General features: G+C 34.2%; 1 protein-coding gene and 1 pseudogene across 1 annotated transcript; one reads left to right on the top strand and one right to left on the bottom strand.

The window, feature by feature from the left end:
* Positions 1-3,120: 3,120 nt before the first annotated feature.
* Positions 3,121-9,565, bottom strand: LOC150037370 (pyruvate decarboxylase 1-like; annotated as a pseudogene).
* Positions 9,566-15,141: 5,576 nt separating this feature from the next.
* On the top strand, positions 15,142-17,038 carry LOC150037369 (pyruvate decarboxylase 2-like). The gene is made up of 5 exons (XM_090311977.1): positions 15,142-15,156; positions 15,271-15,437; positions 15,546-16,196; positions 16,308-16,425; positions 16,590-17,038. The coding sequence occupies exons 1-5, from the start codon at positions 15,142-15,144 to the stop codon at positions 16,926-16,928; spliced, it is 1,290 nt and encodes a 429-aa protein (XP_090168103.1). The 3' UTR covers positions 16,929-17,038.
* The last annotated feature ends 10,310 nt before the right edge of the window (positions 17,039-27,348 follow it).

Genomic DNA, 27,348 nt, shown 5'->3' with positions numbered 1-27,348 from the left:
TAAGTGGATGAGTTGTTTATAGAGGAAGTTATCTGGCACCACGGTGTCACAAAATCCATCCTAACAGGCCGTGACAAGATTTTCTTGAGCAATTTTTTGAAGGATATATTCATGTCAATGGGCACCCAACTAAAGAGGAGCATGTTCTTGTTTTTTCCGAGTTATTAACATGAAGTTTTGCAACTTCAGGAAATTAATGTACTCCTTTTGCATACTCAGTTGATAGCTTGTTCCTAATCTTAATCCACTCTTAATAATATATGCAATAAGTTGAACCTATATGATTTAGACAATTAATTATATTAGAACACATAGTTCCAATTTCTAACTTTTAATTTCATTTCATTTATTTCTTTTATTTATTTATTTATTTTTTTTTTTGGAGAATAGTCTACAGTTATGAAATTTATAATGGACTTTCAAGATGCCCATTAGGCTAATCGGGCTCATAAGATGGTTTCAGAATGGGTCTACAGTCGGTTGGATAATTAAAAATTGACTTTTTTTAAGAGTCCAATTGGCCAATCAGGCTCAGGCTCACTCCACAGTTTAATTGCCAAAAGTATGATCGTCCCAACAAGTTGTACTTCAAGTATCGGTGGCAGCCCTTCGGGTGTGGGATTCCAGGTAAGAAATGAGATGAAAGACAACATGTCGTGAAAAAGAAAAATAGAGGATTAATTAGAAATTGAAAATCGAATTTATAGGTTTAATGGGTTGAATTTTTTGGAGAAATGGAGAGGGAAGAAGATAATATTTGTGGGAGATTCAATGAGCTTGAACCAGTGGGAATCATTGGCTTGTATGATTCATGCATGAGTTCCTAATTTAAAAACCACACTTGTTAGAAGAGATGCTCTTTCTTCTGTTACTTTTTAGGTAAACCAAACCCAAATTATACCTCTTCTTCTTCTATTATATTTTTTGTTTTTATTGGGTGAAATTTCTTTCTCTTTCTTTTTTTTTTTTTTTTTTGGTTGGATTGCCTTTTTTTAATTAAAAAAATATTGATTGTTTTCTTTTTCTTTTTAACTGTTTTTTTACTCATCAAGAGAGTGTGTTTGTAATGGCTTTTTAAATTATCTTTGTAAATACAAAAAGCAAAACTGTTTTGAAACACATGGAAAAAGTCCTTTTAAGTTTTGATCAATTTTCTTTTTAAACAATAAAATTGTTTTATATCTATTTTAAAAGTGTTTCTGTTCATATATTTATATGTAAAAATGATTTCAAAAAATGTTTTTTTTTATTGACGTTGACACTTCAATCCCATGACAAAAAAGAAAAAGAAAAAAAAAACTCAAAAATATGTTAAAAGAAAAAAAAAAGAGTTATTTAATTTGATTGTCTGCACATATAATAAGTACAATCCACAGTACACCAACTTTTCATACTGAAATTGTAGCTAAGGATAAATTCCATGAATAAATACAACCTTAGAGAATATAAACTATATACTTTATTAATATTTGTCACCACAATCATATTTGAAATTCATCACATAAACTGCAAATATGATTAAAGACCTACTTAGTGACCATTTAGTTATTAAATTTAGGTTTTTTAAAATTAAATTTATTTAAACTCATTCCACCTCTAAATTTCTACTGATTTTGAATAAGTTGGACGAAGATAGATGCAACGTAGGATATACCTAAATACTTTTCATATTAAAATTGTAAAAACTATGTATACTTCTAACAATCATATTTGAAATATTACAATTTCCGTTTTTTACTAAATTCTCACTTTATTTAATGTTGATGTCTATTAATTAATTTTAAAAATATTATAATGAATTAAGTTTTATTATATTTCTCATAACTATGCACGCAAACTTAATTATGATACAATTTCTATTTTATCTTTAGATTTCAACCATTGTACTTAGGTATGCAAACTTAATTTTCAAAAACAAAAAAATTAAACCACGAAATAGTTATCAAAGGGGACCGTAACATTTTGAAATATTGGAAGTAAATGGAAATTAGACTCAATATAGGACCCAAGAGTAATTTTGCTGAGAAAATGTTTCGAAACACATAAAAAAAAACCCCTTTTAAATCCAAAGTTAAAAACTAAATAAAAATTAGATTTAACTAAATAGAAACTAAATGAAACACATAAAAACCAAATGGAAATTAGACTCAATATAGTCCTTAAAGTAAATCAATACCTAAGATTTAACTATGACCAATTACAAGTGAGTACAACTAATACACAGCTGAAATCTAATGCATGGGAGTTCCAAAAGACACGGGAAGAGATTTACCAAAAATTGAAGCAGAGCTGGCAGTGACTACACGGTGAGCTGACGGCGTCTGGACGGTGACTAGACGATGAGTAAGGGAGATCAAAAATCGTTTCGGAGATCAGAAGGAGGAGAAGAAAAATAGAGGATGAAGAAGTTGAGCGAGGGTTTTAAACGAACTTCTCCCGACGGTCGTCTGGTAAACCATCAGGAGAAATGAAAATATCCCGATGATAAATCAAAAACCGTCAGGGGAGTTGCACACTCCTGACGGTCACATGCAAACCGTTGGGCTAACACCAAGTTCTGCCGATGGTGTTCTGATACAACCGTCGACATAAATTCACAAATTCCAACCTAATTTTTAATTTAATACCCATGGGCCAACGGTCCTTCGCATATCGTCGGGCATACTCCACACCTCCTGACGGTCTTCTTACACCACCGTCAGCATAACTTCCCCATTTTCCATAAATTTTTTATTGTAATAATGATCACCCGACGGTCTCTCTGCATACTGTCGGGCTAACGTCACAAAGTCCGACGGTATTTGAGTGACCATCAGAAAAATCAAGTGTTATCCCGACAGTTACTTCCATACCGTCGGTCGAATTGTAACAATTTTTCATAAATCATTTCATTTATATTTCTTATTCTTTAAAAATCAAACTACTCCCGATGGTTGCTCGACCACCATCAAGAGAATTTAATTTTACTTCGACGGTGTTGCTTCGACCGTCGAGATAAGAGAAAGATAGCCTGACGATCATGATATCATCGGGATAGCTGAATACGCCCGACCGTTGGTTATTAGACTGCAGGGATAGATGCGTTATCCCTTTGATAGTAAATAATCCGTCGGAATAGTTTTATCTTGACGCCATTGTTGTACCATCGGAGGAAGTTACATACGTTGACTCTTTTTGCTTCAATGTTATCCATGTAGATACATCTTGTGGAGTCATCTGTCACAATAATCATTCCATTTATTTGAAAAAATTTTAATATTTAAATAAATGTTAATATTTAACTGGATTTGAATTCTTTTTAAAATATTCAAATGATTGCAATAATTTTAAACTTAGCACAAAAATATGCTTTTATATTCTCTCTCTGGTTAACTAGAATAAAACGTATTAATTCAAAATAATCTTAAATAGTAAAAGATTAAAAACACTTCTGACCCTTGAATTGAATTGTTATGAAAGTAACGAATATTTTTTTAAACTTTAATAGGTAATGATTTAACACGTATATTTTCAAATCAGTAATAAATTAATCCTTAAATTCCAACAAATAACTACTTAGTCTCTATACTTTACAATTTGTAATGATTTTGTCCTTATAAAAAAATATATTATTATATTTAATGATATTTTTATATTTGTAGATTGATAAATTGATCCGGAATCGAATTTATTTATAAATTATAAAGATTTATTCGTTACATAATAAAAATTGACACTTAATTTTGATGAAAATTTTTCACAATAGAGACTCAAATGTTACAATATGTGTAAGGACTAAATCGTTACTTATTAAAGTTTAATGACTAAATTATAACATCTTTGACCGTGTATATAGACTAAATTATTATCAACTAAAGTCTAGACTAAGTTAGTTTGATAGAAGTTCAATGACTAAATATATCTTTCAACCTAAAATTTGAATAGAATTTAAATTTAGTAAAAGCAAAAAATTGACCTGAAAACTCCCATCACCAATGCAAAGGACCACTCGCTCTTCTGGTGCAGCCTGTGCATATCCTAGAGTTGCACCCAAGGACCATCCTATAGATGCATAAAGCAATTGTATCTCATACCTACACTTTATCCAAAGCCATTTCATGTTATAATCATCGATTTAGTTTTTTAAAAACTGGTTAGTTTTAGAAGAAAATAAATTTTATCCGCATGATTTCGGTAGTTTAAATTTTTGACATTGGAACCAAGAATCACCTGCCTCAGATATCACAACCATATTATTCGACAACATTTTCTGAATATGTTTGAAAAGAACGTTGACTCGTAAAGCCTCACCCGGATTCGATTGGAATGGACCCAACTCTACTATGTAAATCCGATGATAATTCTCATAAGCCGTTGGATTGGGATTCAATCGTTTAGCTATAGCCGAAAGGAAATCCTTCATTAAAATCGGTCCAAAACTCGGCCCATTTGGAAACACAACGCGTTCTGTTTCTACAATAATGGCTTTGTTCTTTTTGTAGGTAAGTGAGAAGGCAACCGTTTCTAATTCGTCTAAAGTGGCTCCGGCAAAGCTTGAAGCATCGGTTATTTCCACTGTCTCGCTGCAAAAGGTGAGGGTGATACTCCGAAAACATACCTTTTGCTGAGGACGTGACGGCGACAGCATAGCGACAAGCGTCGGCTAGCTCCATGAATGCTTCTTGTGCTTTGGCGGGTCACAGCTTCTTGCCTCCAATCATGACTGGTTTTATGGCACTGTTTAGGAGTTGAGCTGCCTTTTCTACTGCCACCTCCAAAGCCATTTGGTTACTTTTCCTTTGAAAATTCGTTAAGAGAATAAGGATTAGAAAACTGAGTGTAATTGCTTTGAATGACAAAATTATTGAAAATATTTTCAAATATAGTAAAATGTCATTGTTTGATAGTGATAGACATTAGGGATAGACACGATAGATGTCTATCATTATCTATCACATATTGACAATCACATTTTGCTATATTTATAAATAAGTTGGCTCATTTTCCAATATTTAAATACAATCCCAAAATTAATGTGAATTTTTAAAATTTTTAATTTAGGGAATTTTTCTTTTTGTGGTCTCCTAAATTTTGTATTTACTTTCCATTCAGTTCTAATGTTTCAAAATATTATTTTTAGTTCTTAAATTTTGAATTTGATTTCAATTTAATCCCCTAAGTTTCAAAATGTTAGAGTTTTATACCTTCAAAGTATAAGTTTTGTTTATTTTTAGTTTTAATCTCTATTAATTAATTGTTAAAAGAATTAAGAGAATTATTAATAATTAACTTTCATCTTTTTTTCACCACTATTAAAATTAACTTTAAAATTTTACTTCATAATTATTTTAAATTAATTAATAGACATTAATATTTGGATTTTATGTGTTAATTGTCTTATTTTGTAGGTGTAGAACAACCAAGAGATAGAATTAATTATTTCGTGAGAAATGATGTTAATTTGAAGTAATTTGGAGCTGATTTGAACATAAACAATAAGCATAGAAGGGCGTTGAGCGGGAGGAATAAAGCAGACAGATGTTCACGGACTTCAAAGGAGTGAAAATGACCAAACTGCCCCTGTGGAGAGCGTTGCAATGCTAGAACATGCATAGCTTCAACGCCCGTGCAACGTTGAATGGTAGAAGCGAAGGATGCAAGGTAGCGTCGCAATACTACCTTTAGCGTTGCAACATTGCGATCATTAACGGAATCCAAGCGTCTGCATGCACACGCCTATCACAAGTGAGCGTCGAAGCATCATTGCAACACATGCACAATGCTTAAGGGCTGAATCAATAAGAGTGTTGCAATGCTCTTTCCAGCGTTGCATACTTCCTTCTAATTTAGATTAAAAAAAGAATGCTGAAATTCATGGAGGCCGAGAAGAGACCTAGTTTTCTTCTTTCAACTTTGTATTTTCATTATTGATAGGTTAGTTTTATGTTTTATTTTGGGTTGTAATCGATGGATTGAATGATCGTTCTTGATTTGTTTATGGATTAGGAGATATATCTGTCTAATTTCTTTGAGTAAGAGGTTTGATGCAATTTTCTAGAGATTTCTTTGATTTAATTCTACATTCTTCAATTTCATGCTTTCTTTGAATCTTGCTATAATTTAGATTTATATTTATGTGTTGGAGTGGCGAACCTATCATAATCGCATGTCTTAGCTAGTTGATTTTGATCCTACGTGTTTCCTTTGTATTCGTCTGTACCTGAAATCACTCTAGTGGCAAAAGATTTGATGTGAATGCTTAGATTTATAGGCTAGTCTTGAATCTTGGTAATGCATGTTTAATCTAGATTCGAAGAATATGTTGGTTAATTGAATAAGGCTATCTGGTCAGTTAATCACACAATTGAATCCTCATTCTTAATGCATATGATTTTTAATTCTATATGATTGCTGAGAACCCAATAGAATTAAGAGCATATAGTTCAATTAAGGTATTGACTTTCCGACCTTAATTGATAATTAGGATACTTGATTGATTTTGTTTTAATTTGTTATTGACCTTTGTAAAGACTAGTTAAATCATATCAATTTGATAGTTGTGCACACATGAATTGAACGTTTGTCTAACTATCAAGGTCCATGAGAGAAATTGCATAGAATTCTCCCTTTTGCTCTAAAAATTAAATGGGCTCCATTCCTAAATTACAGTTAACCTTTGCATTTTAATTTCTTGCATGTTTTCAATTTTTCCAAAAACCAAAACCCAGTTTTTACTGCTTTCATAGTCAAATTTAGTTTAAAAGAGATTTACTTATTGACTTCTCTGTGATTCGACCTCACACTTACCACTGTTTCTATGTTTTTTTAGTAATAGAGCAGTTTGGTATATTATAAATCTTCTTTTGTTTCAAGATCCTTTTCGAGAATTAAACAACACTGGAAAATGCTGCAATCACGGGAAGGAGTGCATTCTATCTTATGAAGTTATGTTCCCAGCTCTCTATTTGAACAAATTCCCAAAATGGTAGTCTTATTGAGTTGACGACTCGAGCCACTCTCACCCATACAATTCAAATAATTGCCCTCATGGATAGGAGTTCATAACTCACTCAAGATTAAGATTAAGTTTCCTATGGTCATCCTATGAAATATTAGTCTTTTCAATTAACAGTGTTATAAAGAAAGGTCGATCGTTTCTTTGTCCGATCTTATACAAACTCAAGATACCTCCACTCACATATCTCCACATGAACGATTTAGATCGAATCGTTTGCAACACTTACAAAGTGGGTCGTATGGTGTCACCAGGATAAGGTACCCAACCTTATCCATATATTACAGACCTTTTAGGTTATTACTTGAACATGATCCATTTGTATATCTACCAAATACTGTTCAAGCTACATAAAATAATCTTGGATCTTAGTTTATTGGTTTGATTTAATGTGTTCTAAATGTTGAATAAAATATTGCTTATTTTATTAAATGAATAATTTGTATATACAAATTACAAACTATAAGATCCATGAGATTTAGAACACTAAATCCAACAATAAGTACTATGTTGTAATTGTTTATCATATATATTAGTAAAGTTATCTTTCCTGAGCATACTGTCTCACAGACTTGGATGTTTTTCACTCAACTAATAATTCTTGGTGTTCTTTTTATCTGTTATTTACGTTTGTTGAACGTTTTGTGGAATACAGTGATATTGTTCATAACAATGTTTGATGTGCGATAGGTACTTCCATATTATTTTCACATATAATGACACCTTTTTAAAAATGTTCACAAAGAATATGATGAAAGGATCTTTGGAAAGCTTAGGAAAATATTATTTTGAATATGAAATGAGAGATGCGCAAATTATGACTTGATGCAATGATAAAACATGCAACGTGTCTTTTGAACCTTTCGTTGGTAAGGGTATCATTTAATTTGTGTCTATGTCGATTAAAAGATTAATTTCTCATGAGCATGACATTTATGAAAATGATTCAATCATCTATGCAAAACAATGATTGTTTTCTTTTCAAGAGGCAATAGCATATGATTCAAGAATCCAATAAAGAATGATAGAAATTTTTTTAAAAAGCTTCAAACGAATACTATATTTTGTGTAAAGAATGCAACATGTATGTAAACTATGAACTGATGCAAAGATAAAGCATGCAATTTTCCTTTTAGAACTTTTGTTGGCAATGAAAGCAATATAATTATGCAAATTGAAGGATGGTTTATAAGCATAACTCCTGCGAAAACGAATTACTAACGTCTCGTTTAGTAATCATTTCGTCTTTTGTTTTTTTTTTTTCGAAATTAAGCGTATTTTCTCTTTATTTTCTTTTACAATGATTTGCATCTTTTTTTAATTACACGTGATTAAATTCTAAGCTAAATTCCAAAAACAAAAATAAAATTTTAAAAGCTATTTTTTTTAGTTTTCAAAATTTGACTTGATTTTTTAAACCACTGGTCAAAAGTAGATAGCAAAGGAAAAAATTTGAATATAGAAATAGTGTTTATAAGCTTAATTTTCAAAAAACAAAAGCAAAAAACCAATGATTATTAAATGGGGTTTAAATAATGCATGCAAGACAAATGATTGACCTTGCATTTACGTTTGCCCTAATATTCAATAGCGTAAAATGTCGTTTTATTTCAAAACTCATGATCCCTAGTAATACGATGATAATGGTTATGTACGACTATACTAGTATATGAAATGCATATGGAGAGTGAAGTTTATGTCCTTAATTCATGATGCATATAGAATGCCTAAAGCTTCACATGATTTTGACCAATATTTCTAAAACCTCAATGGAATTTAGTTCATGTGCTTGCTGATGAAAGATATTGGCATGACTGATCAAATGCAAAAATCATTTTAAGCCATAGCTACATATTTTCTTGTAATGAAAGAATAACCTTATTGATAACTAGTAGAAATACAACTTATTACAACTCAAATAAGTAAAACAATGAAAGAATAAGATGGTAAAATAGGCAATATCATGTCTGAAAATGCCAAACTAAAAGGAATTGTGATCGCGAGTGCTCATCGCATAAAAGCAGTTAATTTACCTATTTTGTGTAGGTACAATGCGATGACGATATGAAATTGCGATCCAAAGATACAATGCGACAGCGCGCTTGAAGTTGCGATCACAAGTCATGCGATCATGAGAAGTTTCTTAAAGAGGTGATCGCATAAAGACCTCGCATCAAGGCGACAACATAATAAATCATGATGGGACGTAAAGCTGATGACGATCGATTCTGCATTCAGTTGACAAGCCGTTAAAAGCCACACTGTAGCAAGTACATTAAACTTTAGTGACTTTTAAACGTTGCAATAGAGTAGGGAAATTAATGCCACCCATCATTGCAATCATTAGTAAGAAAAGTTGCTTCACCTTGAATTCTATAAATACCAAATGCCACCAGAGAGAAAAGGGTTGGCCGATAAATCCACGCACATACATATACATATACATAGAGGATGGAGAGAGCAAGAAGACGAGATGAAGCTGAGAGAAATTGCTCCCGGATAGATCAAGAGATTGCCAGAAAGCAATACAAAGGAGAGAGGGCCAACCCTTGCGAGAGCAAGAATCCACATTTAGAACAGAGATGAAGTGATAAAGAGCATTGTAAAAGGCCAGGGGAAGCAAGACATTGCTGACCGGGCTTCTTATCTCTCAAATCAATTTGTTATTTTGTATTCAGTACTTTAATTGTAGAAAATGGAAACTTCATTTCAATTCATGTTCGACCTCTCTACACCATGCAGGAGTAGCTAAATTTTTGAATGGGTTGAGAAGTACTTAGCTAGCATGACTTAAGATTTACATTTTATGCGACCATCTTGTCTTATGTATACATCATTCACCCTTTGGACATACTTGGGAGAGTAGTCTAAAGACAGAATCTAGGCTTGGGAGAGTCAGCTTAGAATCGGATAAGCAAGAGTAGAAACTTAGGAATAAGTTCTATCTTCTATTTACACATCGCATGCGCCCTAGAAATAGGAATGATGATATGCGGTCAGCTTGTCTTATGTGTGCGTCATTCATCATAAGCAAGAATAGAGACTTAGACATAAGTTCTATCGACAGTTTTCGCATATACATCGCATGCGTCCTAGAAATAGGAATTATGATATTCTGCATTGAGAAATGTAGTACTGTTATTTGTATATAGCTTGTTCACATAACTTGTGCACAATCTTGGGAAATGTTAGCTAAACCCCTTTTCAACCCCTTCATCGCATACTTATTGTAACTCTACGCTTTCATCACTCCGCATTCAACTCCGTCACATAGGAAATTTAAATCAAAACACTATCCACTTCTTTTTCACCACCGCAATAGAATCAAAGAGTCTGTAGCATATCTACTTAGTAGTCCCTGTGTTCGACCCTGGACTTACTAGGAAACCGAAGAAGGCTTATACTTGGGTTTTGTTAAGAAAACTTGCATGTTTATCGCATAACACACACATCATCGCATACTCACACTATCGCATGATAATTCCACGCATCACTTATCCGGCATTTGCTCAAGTATTCAATGTTGTAAAATGCCTTTTCGCTCAAAATTCATGGTTCCTATTACTGCATAACAATCTTCTCTTGCATTTGCCCCTATATTTAATGATGTAAAGTGCCTCTTTGTTCAAAACTTATTGTTCTTAGTAATGCAATAATAATGTGTATGTATATGTCAAGACTATACTAGTATATCAAATACATATGGTAAGTGAAATTTATATCTAAGATTTATGATGTGTTGAATGCTAGAAATTTTAAATAATATTGACCAAGATTTCTAAAACCTAAGTATAACTTAGTGCACGTGTTTGCACAAATGATGCAAGATATTGGTATGATTGACCAAATATGCAAGATTTTTTTAACCATAACTACATGTTGACATGAAATAAATGAACAATCTTCGTATGAAGAACAAAATATATATATATTTTAATTTTTGAGAACTTTGAAAAAAAAAATTTAGACTCTATAATGACAATCTTGTTTATTTTCACCATTCTTAATAATCAATATCTATAATATAAGTCATGAGAATCAAGATTTTTTTTTTTTAATCATTGGAATAGATACAAGGATAATTCCAATTACATTAGATTTAGTGAGCCCATGTAGAAGGTATATTGAGATCTATGCCAGTATTATATTATTCCAATTGTATTAAGCAGACAAGCTCATTTAAAAGGGAATCTGAGATGAATATAAGAATAATCAAGTAGCACTCATTTAGAGAGAATTTTATACATGTCAATATTCTCAACCATATTTATTTTGGTGGACTATTTTGAAGAGGTATGCTACATATTGCTTTTGATAACTGAGAGAGTAAATCAAACTATTACCTTTTTAAGTTAAATTGTCCCATAAACTCAATCCTCGCAACGCAAAGAATGTTAGGTAAAGCAAACAAATTTGTTTAAGCTTATGTGTGAGAATAGAGTTAGAAAATAAGAAAGTAAAAAAGCTTTTATTGACAAAAATGAAGCTTAAGTATGAATCTCTTGAACAATAAGAGATTGATTTTTTAAAATAAGGAGATCTTACAATATGAAATGTAATTTAATAAATTAGATTTATTAAATATTATTTAATTAATTTAAATTAAATTTTTATTTAATTTATAATAATAATAATAAATAAATAATAACTCCCCATGCGGAGAGTTATTGATAGTTAGTGGGAGAGGAATAACTTTCTCTCCTTTAACTCAACGTGAAATGAAGAAAGAGATAAGAAAATTGTTTTTCTTGCATCTTCTTCTTCCCTTCTAGTCTTAACTCTGTGGTTCTCTCAAGAAATTCTCTCCTTCCTTCATACTTCTAAAAGGGCTCCTACAAGCCACGATTCTACCGGAAATAGTGGAGATACATTAATGGTGGTGTTCGAAACATCTTGATAGGAGAATCGCTTGAAGAACTGTCTTCAAAAGTGAGTATTTCTATCTTCTTTTATAAAATTACACCATGTTCATTTATTTTTTGTTCTTGTTTCCTTCAACGAATATTGAAGCAGGAACGTTCACACACTTCTTCACAAGATTCAATCCCTCCATTTTATAATTTGAACAGTATGTGGTAGGCATAAAGGTGAATCATGCTCCAATAATAACCTAAATGGTCTGTAGTATATGGATAAGGTTGGGTGCCTTATCCTGGTGACACTACAGATACAAGTCACTTTGTAAATGTTACAAGAGTTTTAAGTGTTACAAACGATTTGATCTAAAATCATTATGTGGAGAAATGTGATGGGGGTAACCTATGCAAAGAGTTTGTATAAAAATGGACTATGAAATGATTAATGTCTCTTTATACCACTGCTAATTGAAGAGATTAACCTTTCATAGGATGACCATAGATAACTCGACCTCAATCTTGAGTGAGTTATGAACATTTGTCTATAAGGGTAGTCCTTTAATTTATATGGACAATTGAATCTAATAACATTTATAAAATAATTTAAACCTTAAAAAATATGAAAAAATATCCAGTTAATCTATTAAGAATATGTATAAAATAATGAAAAACAATTCAAACATTTGAATAAAGTTAAAATTTGATTAGATAAATGAAATTTGATAATATATGGATATTTAAAATATAAATTTGGTAGAAAAACACTAGATATTTAATCCAAGTGAGATTAATTCAAAAAGTTGTTAAATAAAATCTAAATTAATAGTAAAATCAACATTGAAAGATTAACTACATGAAGAAAATCAGGAAGAGTGGTTCTTTTGATGAAGACGCTTATTTTTAGTTTTTCAAATAAATTTATTAGAGAAAAAATGGAGAACTAAGATATCATCAATTACCATGTATACAAAACCCCATCATTGTTTATGATTCTATATTTACTATGTATTTGTAGTTTCATCAATAATAAAAGCTACGACCTAACAAGGGTAAAATAGAGATTTGAAAATTTGTGGTCATGTGTATGTCATGTAAATTGCGATAAATCTTATTATTTGTCAATTTTGCCATTTTTTAAAATCGAACCATAAAATCTGTCATACGCTCCAAATCCCTTTTAAAAACCTTCAACTGTAATTTCTCCTAAATTTTGTGTCGCTTCAAAGGTTTGTGTAATGTCATATTTTTTAATAATATATTTTTTTTATACATATTGGTATTCTAAAATGGGATTGCGGGTTTGGTTTGTAGGATAATCTCAAGGAACTTGATGAGCAAAGAGGTAAATTATTTTGCCTTTATTTGATAACAATTTCATGCGTTGAATGAAATGTAAAATTAAAATGGATTTTACCTCAAAATTATGCTAATTTACTCAAATTTTTGTTATGTATTGTTGGTAATTATTGTTGATTTTTTTAAATGGTTAATCTTAATTTGTTGTTGATCAATATTGTTGACATTTTTATGGTTAACTTGTGTTGGCCAATATTTCTGTTAATCTTTTGATGTTGAGTGTGTAGGGGCTGCCTAAAGTTTATTTAGAGTGGTGAATGTTTATTAAGTTTTAAATTGGTATAAGGGTAAATGCCTGGTTATATTTAAATTTGAGTTGAATTGTAATACCTTTGATGTTTAATGGAGAGGGAGAGTTGGTTGGGAGAGAAGAAAATGGCCTTTATTTGGTTATTAATATTTTTAGGTTGAATTTAAATTTAAATTTAGTTTGAATTGATATAAAGGTAAAATATAGTTATGTTTAAGTTGAGTTTGAGATTAAATTTGAGATTAAAGTGTGTGTTGGGGAGGGGGATTGCATAAAGTTTATTTCAATTACAAGTTGGATTTAAAGTTGTATAAGGGTAAATGAACAGTTATGTTTAAGTTTTGAATAAATTTTAAATCGTAGCTGATGTATTTATACAAAGTTAATTATTTAGTATCATTAGAATTATTTAAATTTGTATTTTGTAGGTATCTCAATTTTTCGTGATATTTGGCTTCAAATAAATTACCCGTTATGTTTTGCGGTTAGATTCATAGTTTGGCGGGAGTTAATTTGATGGTAAAGAGTAGTTTATATTATCACGTTTCAGTTAAAGGTCGTTATTTATTTGTAAATGTAATTATTAGTTATTATATTTATAAGCTTAAGATTTTTTGAAGTTATTAATATTTCTAGGTTGGGTTTAAAGTTGGTATAAGGGTAAAACATAACTATGTTTCAAGTTTGAGTTGAATTTAAGTTTTATATTGAATTGAGTTTGGTATATGAATAAATACATTTAGTTTGAGGTCGTGAGAGTTAAAATTTTATTTGAAGTTATTAATATTATAATGTTTATGTTTTATATTGAATTTGAGACTGGTGTATAGATAAATGCTAGTTATGTTTAAGTTTTGTATTAATGTTGCTATTTGTGTTTTGTAGGTATCTTGGAGTTTATGTTTAAACATGAAGTAGAGAAAAATCAAGATATGTTTTCTGGATATATTATGTAATGTACATTTGTATTTTGTAGGCATTTTGGGGTTTATGTTTTATGGATAAAATGTAATTGTAATTAGTTTTGTGAAATTAAATTGTATGCCAGGTAAGAAAAACTAATTTAATATAAAATTTGTTGATTTTAGTTTATTTATTTAAATTTGTAAGATTCAAGTAGATTTCAATCGTCGCTTTTTTTCATTTAAAAAAATATAGGTTTGATTTTTAGAAAATTAGAAAAAAATTATATAAAAAAAGACCATTCCCGACTCCAAATTTTAAGGAATCTGAAAAAAATAAAAATATGTAAAATTTTGAAACCTTTCCTGACACCAAACTAGATTGGTGTTGGGATAGCTAACCTATCCTGACGCTAAATCAGATTGGTATCATGAAGGGTACCCCTCTCTCGATACTAATCTTTTGAATTTGGCATCGAGAAAAGTTTTTCCCCCACGTATCCAACCCTTTCCAATTTATTTTCTTTATGAAAACTATTACTATTATTTATCAAATTATCATAAAAGTTAATTTCAAGAGACTAAATATAAACTAATTGATTGAAAGTACAAGAATTAAAATGATATATTTAAAGGCACAAGATTAAACTTAAACAAACTCCAAAGTAGAGATACCAAAAACAGGTGTTTTAATCTTAATGAAATAAGTTTGCCATGTGTGGCTATGTCCTAATAACTCTAGATGGATATTATTGTTATGATGCAAACAAAATCTCAGTAGCTATGAAAATTACAGAAGTGATCTTCAGTATATAAACGACAACAATTATACATCTCCTTGATATTGGAACTTTGAAGAGTTCATCTGATTTTCATGTCTCTTCTTGTTCTCCTTTCTTATGGTTGGTATAGGTCATTATTGACAATCTGGAAGATGCACAGTGGCAAATAGATAGAGCAATATCCAAATGTTTGGAAGAAAGCAAACCAGTTTACATTAGCATTTGTTGCAATTTGGTGGCCATTCCTCATCCTTCTTTCTCTGCTCAACAACTCATCCCTCTCTCCCTCTCTCCCAAGTAAATCTTTCTTCTCCCAAAATATTCCAAATCCTAAATTTAATTCACTCATTTCCAAAAAACAAAAAATGTTAATCCTTCATTAATTTCTACTTAATGTTATCATAGGCAAAGTAATCAATTGTGTTTGAAGATGGCAGTGGAGAAAGCATCTGATCTTCTAAATACAGCCGTTAAACCTGTAATGATCGGTGGAAAGAAGCTACGACTCGCCAAAGCACAAGCCGTATTTCTAGAGCTAGCCGATGCTTGTGGCTACGCTGTTGCCGTTACACCATCGGCAAAAGGCATGTTTCCCGAGAACCACCCTCATTTCATCGGAACTTATTGGGGAACAATCAGCACTGCCTTCTGTGGGGAGACGGTGGAAATAGCCGATGCCTCAATTTTCATAGGAGCCACTTTAGACGAACTGGAAACCATTGGCTACTCTCTTACCTACAAAAAAAATAAAGCCATTATCGTAGAACCAAACCGCGTCATGTTTCCAAATGGATCGTGTTTTGGGTTGATTTTAATGAAGGACTTTCTTCAGGCTCTAACTAAGCGGCTCAAACCCAATTTAACAGCTTATGAGAATTATCGCCGAATTTATATACCCGAGTCGGATCCACCACAATCCGAATTGGGTGAGGCATTGCGGGTCAATGTTCTTTTCAAACATATTCAAAAAATGTTGACCAATAACATGACTGTGATATCTGAGACGGGTGACTCTTGGTTTCATTCTCAAAAACTTAAACTACCAAAATCATGCGGGTATATATATATATATATAAAGTAGTTTCTTCACAACTTTAAATCTTATTTTGGTTATCAAAATTTAAAATTTGTAAATTTAGCAACTTGATTATGATATGAAATGCATAGGTATGAGATACAATTGTTGTATGCATCAATTGGATGGTCTTTGGGTGCAACTTTAGGATATGCCCAAGCTGCGCCAAAAGAGCGTGTGGTTCTTTGTATTGGTGATGGAAGCTTTCAGGTTAACTTTAATATAATAGATAAGCTTATTCTAAATTTAATTTATTGTTGTTCATATGCTTTATTCTAAAGTTCAATTAAAATATTTTAAAATGAATTTAAGCCCATTTAATTATTATTATTATTATTATTGAAATACATGGAATGCTTATTTAATTTTGGCAGATGACTCCACAAGATGTGTCTACAATGTTAAGGTTGGGGCAAAATAACATAATATTTTTAATCAATAACGGTGGATACACAATTGAAGTAGAAATTCACGATGGCCCTTACAATGTTATCAAGAATTGGGATTATACTGCCATCGTCGATGCTATGGACAACCGTGAAGGCAATTGTTGGACCACCAAGGTCAATTCTCAATACCCTTTTTACTTTAAATTTTCATTTACACTATTATTTCAATATAAAAGGAAACTATGGTTATATATGCTTTGCCCTATTTTCAAACGCAAAAATAAACGTCTTAAAAGTTTACGTTTGGTAGTATTTGATCTCTAAGTTTTCACACTTGACATTTTGATCTTTAGAATTTGAAAAAAAGAAAATGATATATTTGAAACCATTATCAATTTTTCATAAAAAAACATCAAGTCAATTTTTTGTTAGCTACAATAGGGACTATATAAACCATTTTTCAAATCTCATGAACTCTAATGTCGAGTTTAGAGACCTAGATATTATAAAACTCAAACTTTGAAACAAATATATATTTATATATTATTCTCTAATTTTTTTTTAAGTATCAAATGCCAAAGGATAAATAATTGTTCGATAAAATCGGTCAAGTGCCGAAGTTAGAGACAAAGAGGGAAAATTTGTATTTTTTTTCCATAAATAGTTTCTTTAAAATAAAATTGTGTTTGCATGTCAGGTTCACACAGAGAAAGAGTTGGTGAATGCAATTGAGATAGCAACAGGAGATCGAAATGATTGTTTGTGCTTTATAGAAGTTATTGTTCATAGAGATGATACTAGTAAAGAGTTACTTGAATTTGGAAGCAAGATTGTAGCTATTGGTAGTTGTCCTTCAAATCTTTTGTAAAATCGATGAATATTCATTTATTTAGAAGTATAACTCAAGCGACAAATAGTATGTATTAGGGTGATCAAGATGTCTGTGGCTTGAATTCTCTTCCCTCTATTATACTTATTATAAAAAAAATATAAATAAATAAGTTGAAAATGTGAAAAATTATATAAACTTTCAATCAAGTGCCATGAATTTTGCCTTTCTTTTGTGAAATAAGGAAGTAACATGAGACCAAATATAACAATATAGTATTGAGCAAGAGAAGACGTTTTGTAATATCCAGACTTCAGCTATGTGTTATAATTTTGGGGTTCTCTTGATAGCTGTGGCTATGATTTGTCCTCTTGAATTTCTAATAATCAACTTTACTCATGTGTTTCCACCTCATTATCATGGTTCAAATTTACTATTCAAAATAAACTTCAAACCGTAAATTTTGTTATGTCGAATCAGCGTTCTTGGAGTGTGTACTTATTATGTCACATGTAACACTCACGACTGAATATAAATTTAATATTATATCATCTAATAATATACTTAAACATAGGAGTGATACATAAGTATATAAACGAAGGAAATTATCTCAAACCAATAAAACATTTTTTTGGGTGAACAAAAGTAAAATCATAATAGAATTGACATCATACTATTGTGACGATAAGTAGAGGACCTGTTGTTCTTATCAATCAGTATCCAAACCAAGATCTAAACATAGTTCTTATTAGATATTCAAAACAAAGAGAAATAGAGAAAGAGCATTGACTGTGCTCAGTCAAGACGTTTCCCACTCGTCTAGGAAGACTACGGTCATGCAAATGTGATATGCATTCAATCGAGCTCAATTTTGTGATGATACCCAAGAAGTGAACTGGTCGGTGTAAGAGTGTATCAACATGCAGAAAAAACAACAAGGATCAATAAACATTCTAATTCATTAATTTTAGCAGAAACTAAACCATGCTCATCTAATATCAGAGGGTTTGAAGTCAGACCTTTGTAGAGGTTTAATGCAATTTTCTTGAGATTTCTTTGATTGAATTTTACGTTCTTCAATTTTATGCTTTCTTTGAATCTTGCTATAATTTAAATTTACATTTACATGTTGGAGTGACGAACCTATCATAATCGCATGTCTTAGCTAGTTGATTTTGAGCCTACGTGTTTCCTTTGTGTTTGTCTGTACCTAAAATCACTCTAGTGGCAAAAGATTGAATGTGAATATTTAGATTTATAGGCTGGTCTTGAATCTTGGTAATGCATGTTTAATCTAGATTCTAAGAATATGTTGGTTAATTGAATAAGGCTATTGATCAGTTAATCACACAATTGAATCCTCATTCTTAATGCATATGATTTTTAATTCTATATGATTGCTGAGAACCCAGTAAAATTAAGACCATATAGTTCAATTAAGATATTGGCTTTCTGACCTTAATTCACAATTAGGATGCTTGATTGATTTTGTTTTAATTAGTTATCAACCTTTGTAGAGACTAGTTAAATCATATCAATTTGATAGTTGTACACGCATGAATTGAACATTTGTCTAACTATTGAGGCCCATGATAGAAATTTCTTAGAATTCTCCCTTTTTCTCTAAAAAAGATGGGCTCCATTCCTAAATTACAGTTACTCTTTGCATTTTAATTTCTTGCATGTTTTCAATTTGTCCAAAAATCAAACCCCAGTTTTTATTGCTTTTATAGTCAAATTTAGCTTAAAAGAGATTTAGTTATTGGCTACTCTGTGGTTTGACCTCACACACACCACTGTTTCTATGTTTTTTAGTAATAGAGCAATTTGGTGTATTATAAATCTTCTTTTGTTTCGAGACCCTTTTCGAGAATTAAACGACACCGGAAAAGGCTGCAATCACGGGAAAGAGTGCATTCTATCTTGTAAAGTTATGTTCACAGCTCTCTACTTGAACATCCCCAAAATGGTAGTCTTATTGAGTTGACAACTCGAGCCACTCTAACCCATACAAATCAAATGATTGCCCTCATAGACAGAAGTTCAAAACTCACTTAGGATTGAGATCGAGTTTCCTATAGTCATCCTACGAAATGTTAGTCTCTTCAATTAACAGTGTTATAAAGAAAGATCGATCATTTCTTTGTCCGGCCTTATACAAACTCTTTGTACAAGATACCTCCACTCACATGTCTCCACATGAATGATTTAGATCAAATCGGTTGTAATATTTACAACTCTTGTAACAATTACAAAGTGGATCATTGTTGACTTTATACGGTAACACTGGGAGTATGATGTTCTATGCTTAAAATGATATGATACTACTTCTAGATATGCGTTAATTATGGATGTTCACGTAGTATGCAATGCGTTGTCACAAGTTTTCTTACGATGGAACCAAGTGTAATTCCACTGTAAGTTTCTCGGTGTGATCCGAGGTCGAACACGGGGACTGATTTAAGTTATTGTGGTATGTTCATGATATATGCGACCAAGTTTTTCAATCTTTAAAGGTATGTTTGTACAAGTATTAAAATTGCGATAAAATAAAGTAAAACAGTAAATATGCGATAATAAAATAAAAATACAGTAAACCTAAGCTAGATGATACAAGATACATGCTTTATGTTACAAGATGCTAGGGTCAAGGCTGGCTATGAAAGTTATACAAAGAACGTGGAATGTGGTGGCAAGTTTATGAACAGAATAGAAAGAGAAAGAAAATTAATATAAACAGTGCAAGTTCTTAATTGCATTGAAGCTATAAATACTGTTTCGCTCTTCTCTTAGCGTACACCTTTCAGTGATCGGTCACGCTCCCACATGTCTGTGGTGAAACAGAGACTAGCGTAATAAACGCAAGGTTGCTTCCATGTCTGGAAGTACTACTCGTTTTAGTTAACGCATTCTTCAAACCTTCTCTCGATAGATCAGAATGGCATCTTCACTTCTGCTCTCACGGGTGAAGATATCGTCTAGCATGCCTTAGATAAACGCATTTTATATCTTTAACACAGATTAAGTACTTGGTTAATTCATATTGTTTATCAGGGAATTAAGAAAACATCATGAAGAAAGTGATTGATGGGTGAACGAAAATAGACAGAAAATGGTAAATGAAATCTATCGAAATATTTAATATGTCTATTAAGCGTTTGATATATGGTGTATGAATGAAGAGATAAAGAGAAAGTGAAATACAAGGATGGAAGAGATAGAACAGATACAAACAAGTGCCAATGTCTTGGCACAGATTTGGTGGAGATCTGCTTGCCGGATAGGATTGATTTGATGGTAGGAAGAGTTTTCTTCTCAGGCTTGCTCCATCGGTAGCAGGGATCTTTGCACAGAGCTTCCGATCGGGTGTTTGGCAGGTTAGATCTGAGATTCACTCTCGGCCTTATCTCGTCTTTTCCCGGGTTTCTTCACTTAAGCACTCAGTTCAGCCTTTTCTCTCAACAATTTAGCAGCACTTAGCCCCGTATCAAGTAGCATAAGTTTTCTCTGAAATCTATGGGGTATTTATAGGTGCAGATCTTTGACTCCGGCCTTGTGGTCCCCACTGATTGTTATGGTAATTTTGAAGATGGAGGGATATTATTCCTTCTGTTATGCAATAATACCGTCAATTCTGCACAACTGTTAGTTGTACGAGTGTCTCAATCCTCGCTTTTGCATTGCTCAGCTGCATTTTTTGATCGTGGATTTGCATACGGTGTTGTTTTTATTACTGCATGCGTGTTGTTTTTATTACCGCATGCAGTTGAAATACATCTCTAGATCGACTGTCGCATTGCGCCGTCATTGCGATAATTTTCTCTTCATTGTTGATTGACGGGCGCAGTGTGACAGAGATGCGTTGATCAGTTTCTTGTGAGCCTTGAGCGCAAGCGGTGACTTGGTCTCCTGCTAATCAGAATAAAATTCGGCTTGTCTTCCATCTTTACGGTGTTAGTGGATGTAATTGCAATCATTTATAATTATTGTAATTCTAGGCTAATTTTTATACAATCGATACATATTCACTAACTTTTGGCCGCAATATCTAGATAAGGTGACATAAATCACTTGTATTTCTACAAGTTATCACACCCCCAAATTTAGATATATGCTTGTCCTCAAACATATCTTCTACTCAGGCAATCATGCTTAATTCCTATCCTATATTTTTGCGACGATTGGTTACTTCGAATGTTACACTTAGGCACATTACATGACATCAAAATTTCCTTCTATCCTTGCTAATTCTTAACAAGCCCTACTTTATTCTTCTATGTAACAAAATTTTGCTCAAAGATGCTTTTCTAGTTTTCAAAATAGAATGTTTATCTCTTCTTTGTCAAAACAGCTTGATGTATCTATATGCGGTGAGCAAAACTTTGCGTCATTTATTCACTTAGAGACTGTTGATCATGGTTACACTCTTCGTTTTGGCTTGTTCTCATGGGTGTTATACGAACATCCAACTACGGTTGTGTGCCAATTCAACTTTAACTCATGATATTCAGAGGAGTTGTCTCTTGCATTCTTTTATTTTTCTCTTTTTATACTGTGTTTTTATTGGAAACCCATCTTCGTTTTGGCTTGCTCCTAAGGGTGTCATACGAACATCCAACTACGAGCAGGCTCCTTTCACAACTAAACTCTTATCAGGTTGAGATCAGTTTTGAAATTTCCATTGCGCTAACATTGGAGTTTTGCATAGATTTTTTTTTTTTATATGAAAATGGATACATTTTCTTAAATACTGCATATTCCTGATCTCATCTACTCAGACCTTCCCCACCCCCAAATTTAAAGATAAGCAAGGTCCTCATTGTGTTGTTTGGGTAGACTAGACAAACACTTAGAAGAAAATTTCAAAAAGAATGTTTGAGCAGAACTTTGAAAGATAAAAGGTAAAGTACTGGTAAACTAAGAATTAACTAAGTGTTTGTCAGAATTTACTAAGTGTGATAAATGTTTCTAAGTATAAACATATAATACATCATAGCAACGCAATGAAGATCGTAAAAATAAAAGATTAAGAATGTCACAAAAATTAACAAAGGAAGATAAAGAAAAAAGCACAGGCAAAAAGTGGAGTGAATATGTACTCTGATTGTATTAAATATTAACAAAGTATACAAATAAAGTACAAATGAACGCAATACAAAATTTTCTATTGTCTGTACAAGAGTCAAAGAATTTGACTCACAAAGAATAAATGAATTAAATACAAAGTAAAGAATGGCCGCATAAAAAAAAATTAATATTGGAAGAAATTGTAACATTAAGGTTGAGGAGTAGGGGGATCCGGCGGGGGATGTTGAGGCGGTGCAACAGGAGCGTCATCAAACAGTAAGTGCTACCTTAGATGTGGAGGCACCATTGGACCATGCAGATAGGTGGTGAGGAAATTAAAATGCCCTTGATTACGCTTCGCTATATGTCTTTGGTGCAGGAAAATCCTATGCATATTGCGCTGTATATTGATGAGCGCCTCTCTTGAAGTCGCAGCACTGCGTTGAATCTCATCAATGCATTCCATTACTACCTCAAATCGTTGATTGAAGAAGTGATGCTGTTGAGAGAAGAAGGTTCTCATTTCAGCTAACTTAACATCCATGAAGGTGAAGGATGGTTGTGCCTGTGATGTCTCGCCAGTACCGTTTTAGGGTTGGGTAGAGGTGTCTTCACCCAAATCGTGTGGGTCATCAACTTGCAATGGTGGGATGGTGGGTTTCGGTGATGAAGTTGTTGGTGAAGATAGGGCTGCTGGGTAAATAACAGGAGAGTTGAGGACAAGAAGAAGGTTTGTAAAATGTTCGTGTAAAAGGGAAGAGGGTTACGCTGGCGGGCTCGGAGGGCATGGAGGTCGGATAACAAAGGGAAGGGGCTCCGTAGGTTCTAGATCTAACTCTGGTGACTGATGAACCCTTTCTTTTCCCTTATTTTCTCTTCATCTTCTTTTTTTATCTGGGTTCCTGCGGTGCATTCAAATCGATCGCAGGTCTCTTTGCTGGCAGCTCGGGGCAGTGCGGGGAATCTTTGAGGAGCATCCTCAAAATTTTGATGTTGATGAGGTCGTAGACTTCTAGCATGGGCTTCTCATCAATGCCTACACCCGTAGTTAGGCATAAACTTGAGACGATCCACGGGAAGAAGTATTGCCCCCGTATATGCTCCACCAATGCTCTGATCTGCCTTGCGATCAACTGCCCCATGTCGATAGGAATACTACGACTGATGCAGTATGCGACCATTACTCGATCCCTTGATACAGTTCTGTCGTGCGTTGTTGGGATCAACCGTTTCTTGACCAGGTAAACCAGAGCCTTCCCTCAAGAAGCAAGGACTTGGACTCTAGAGTGCGGATGCCTTTAAGTGAAATCGACCATCTTGTGCCCGGTTGCGTTAATACCCTCAGTGCGTTTGCCATCTGTTCTTCTGTAGGATCATCAATAATCTTGTTCCCTGGTGCATTAGGGTTGTCCTTCATCTGATAAATTTCGTTGATGTTCTTTCGCTGAAGTATATTGTTTCACCCTTAAAGGTCACCGCATCCCTATCTCCATGTAGTCGCCCGCGGTAAAAGCTTCGCACTACCTGAGGCACTATGATGGATGGGCACTGGCAGAATGTGTCCCACCCATGTTCCAAAATTACGCTCGTGATGAGGTCAAGTAGTGGATTCGGTGCAGGAAAGAAGCCCATCTCGATCAACATATCGCCGTTCTCCTTTTTCTTTGATGAGCGCTTCTTGGCCACCACAGGTTCGCTACTTTCTGCTATAGCCTTGGCTTTTGCCAATGCAAGGCAGGTTGCTTGTCTTTGTCTCTTTTCCCGCTCCTTGCGCTGTTCTTCTTTCTCACGCTCAGCGAGTTCTTTGCCCTTGCTCTTATATAAGCGCCTCTGGTTGGCTTCGCGCTTCCTTCTCTTCTTTCCCAACAACAATCTATCCTCTTGTTCTTTCTTTCTTCTCTTTTCTTCTTCTTCTTCTCTTTCTTCACTTACAAACTCCTCTTCAAACTACTCAGAGGCCAGCAATAGGTGTTGTTCCTCTTCGCGCTTCCAGATCTCTTCAAGTCTGGCAAGCTCATTGTTGCTTCGCATCTATTCGAACTCCAATCTTCTTCTTCTATTTCCCTCTGCGATGATGAGCTTACCCCTCTCCATCTTTTCTTGCTTCTCCTCCTCTTCTTTTATTTTTCTCTCTTCCTCTTCCAATGCCAAAATTAATCTCTGAAGGTCGATGATGGACCCTTGCGGCACATTCTCCCTGCGACGCCGCATTAGGTGGGTTTCTTCTGTTTCTTCTCCTTCATTCGTCGCAACCAATTGCGTTGCTTCAGGTTGCACCGGTTCCATCAACTGCGTCGTTTCCCCCTATCCTGCCTCATGGAGGTTGATTCTCCATCCTTCTCAGGGCTTGCAGCCCTCTGCCTTGCTTCTTCTTCTTTTTTCAGGCGCCTCTCTTCACGTCGGTGTAATTTTCTCTCTTCTTTCTCCTTCTTCTTCCTCTTCTTCTTGGCCTCTTCATCTTCATCATGATCCTTTTGCTCTTTGTTCTTTCTTGCCTTACGATGATGTGAAGACTCCGCCTCTCCAGCCTTCTTTCCCTTGCTTTTCTTCTTCTTCTTTTTCTTCTCAGCCCCTTCTGGTTGCGCATCCCCTGCAACCTCTTCCATCGCAATGTTAGGGTTCCCCAACGTAACCATAACTTCCTTGACCTCGATTGTAATCTCTTCTTCTTCTTTCTCCCTGATCACAATTTTTTCTTCTTCTCTTCTTGGAGGTTCGTCATAGGCTTATGCGATGGCAGTTGCCTCCTGAGTCTCTGGGACCAGAACATCATTCCTCGTTTCTTCTTCTTCAACCACCACTATTCCACCCTTCATTGCTCCATCCACCACTACCACCACCTCCTCCTCCATAGGCAGTGGTTGGTTTACAACCCCTGCCTCGGGCAGTCTACCTCCTTGCTCCAAGGTACACAGGATGTTGCCAAACACCTCCGTATCATCGCGTCTCTTCCTTTCACTTTCAGTTGAGATGGAAGGTGTTGGCGAAGGCATGCTCTCGGTGCTTCATCCTCTCTTGAACACAGAAGGCCTAACGGCCAGAGGGTTTCTCCGGGCTCTTTCGGCGAGTCTGGGGATAGTGTGGGCTTGGGCGGCAAGCCTGCGACTGGCAGCCAGGAATGCTACCTCTCGCATGGCTACTTGGTTAGGGGTGGAAGATGAAGCGGATTGGTTTAGGGTTTGGTCAGCCACGGATACGAGCTTGGAAAGGTCTGCTAAAAACTTGAGCTGCAGGGGAGAAAGAAAGGTCTGGCTACAAGATGCTTAGGGTTTATGGTTTGCCAAAGTGAGGTAAAGAGTTTCCAACAAAGAAGGAGGTCATATTTATAGGTTGGCCCGTGGTAGGGCCCAACGCGATTTTTGCGGTGATAGGCCTCGAGCAGCTCAACAGGCGCGTCATTCCACCTCCCTAATTTATGGAATTTCAGGTAAAGTTGTCCTTTCGTCTGCCAAATCATAATTTCTTGGGGATACAAATCGATTGGACTTCCCCCCAAGTTGCCAAAAGAATTTTTCTTCAATATTTTATTTGAATGGACGCATGATAAAGAATAACGCATTGTACTCACCAACGCAACTGTATTTTTGTAGTGGATGGGCAACACCGCATATATCCCCGCAACACACCCCTTAATCGACGCATTTTTGGAGGATACCTCAACATAGTGCATTTGGCTATGGACGGGCAAAGGACATATGCGAGCGTAACACACCAGTCAACTCAATACAATTGAGTTAGTTGAATGAAAAGCATTTCTAATTGGTTTGAGATGCGTCCATTGTCGCCTTGCATATTTGTTATTACTTGTTTTGATTATTTTTATTATATATATATATTCATCAACACAAGTGCTATTACTTGCGGCAATAGATTTTCCTTTATTACTCAATCATCCACCATTTAAAACACAACACATTGATTACAAAAAAAAAAAAAAAATCAAAGAATTAAAGATGAGACATAATTAAATACAAAGAAGTAAATGAGGAAATAAATTCATAAATTCAAAATTGAATTAAATGAAGAATTGAAGACAGAATTTAGAATTTAAAGAGACAGAAATTGAATAAAGCATTAAACATAGTATTGAGATATGGATCGAAAATTGTGTTGTCATGGGTGATCACAATCCATATCTCCGCAGGCGATCAGGCTTGCCTGCTCAATGTCTTAAGGACATTGCTCCTTCCCTGTAGATACCGGGGCTTCTGAATTGCTGGGGAATGTTCCCGATGTTCGACTTTTTAAGTTAGAGGCCAATTGGCCCACTTGTGCTTACATCACTGTATCGTTTTTATCCATATATTGCTTCAGCAGCGTCTCTAACGAGCTTCCCGAGGTGTTAGATGATGATGGTTGCTGGTTGTGCGGTCTTGATTACCCTTGATTGTGGTGAAAAGGAGGATTTCCTCTACTGCCCCCTTGATGGTTAACTGGCCCCCCTAGGTTGGGATTACCTCCCCAACCGAAGTCGGGATGGTTCCTCTAGCCCAGATTATAGGTATTGCTGAAAGGGTTGTTCTGGATAGCGCACACTTACTGAAGGTTCAATGTGCACATGTCAGCTCCGTGAGCCCCTCCACAATTGACGCAACTGATTGCAACCACTTGAGCCGGTGCAACGGGTTGCGCTAATTGTGGAGCAATGGCTCATTGGTTAATTTCCATTGATTGGAGGATCGAGGTCACCGTGGCCATGTGCGGCCAACGTGGTCATTGTCTCTGCAGGGACAATGGCTGTTTCATTTTTCCTTCTATCGGCGCCTCGGCCTCTATATCCATCATCGATCTAGTCATCCATATTCCGCGAGATGCGGTCGAGGATGACTTTAGCCTCTGTATATGTCT

The sequence above is a fragment of the Benincasa hispida genome, chromosome 3, assembly GCF_027475165.1.
Source record: "Benincasa hispida cultivar pf3 chromosome 3, pf3_genome.v1.1, whole genome shotgun sequence".
NCBI classification, from domain to species: Eukaryota; Viridiplantae; Streptophyta; class Magnoliopsida; order Cucurbitales; family Cucurbitaceae; genus Benincasa; species Benincasa hispida.
Note: the sequence above shows the minus strand (reverse complement) of the source record. Positions and strands in the feature narration are given on the sequence as shown.

What these genes read in the sequence shown, in the direction of transcription:
- LOC150037369 (XM_090311977.1), top strand. An exon ending in AAACTACCAAAATCATGCGG is followed by an intron (nt 16,197 to 16,307) that starts GTATATATATAT and finishes TGAAATGCATAG; the next exon opens with GTATGAGATACAATTGTTGT. An exon ending in TTGGTGATGGAAGCTTTCAG is followed by an intron (nt 16,426 to 16,589) that starts GTTAACTTTAAT and finishes TAATTTTGGCAG; the next exon opens with ATGACTCCACAAGATGTGTC.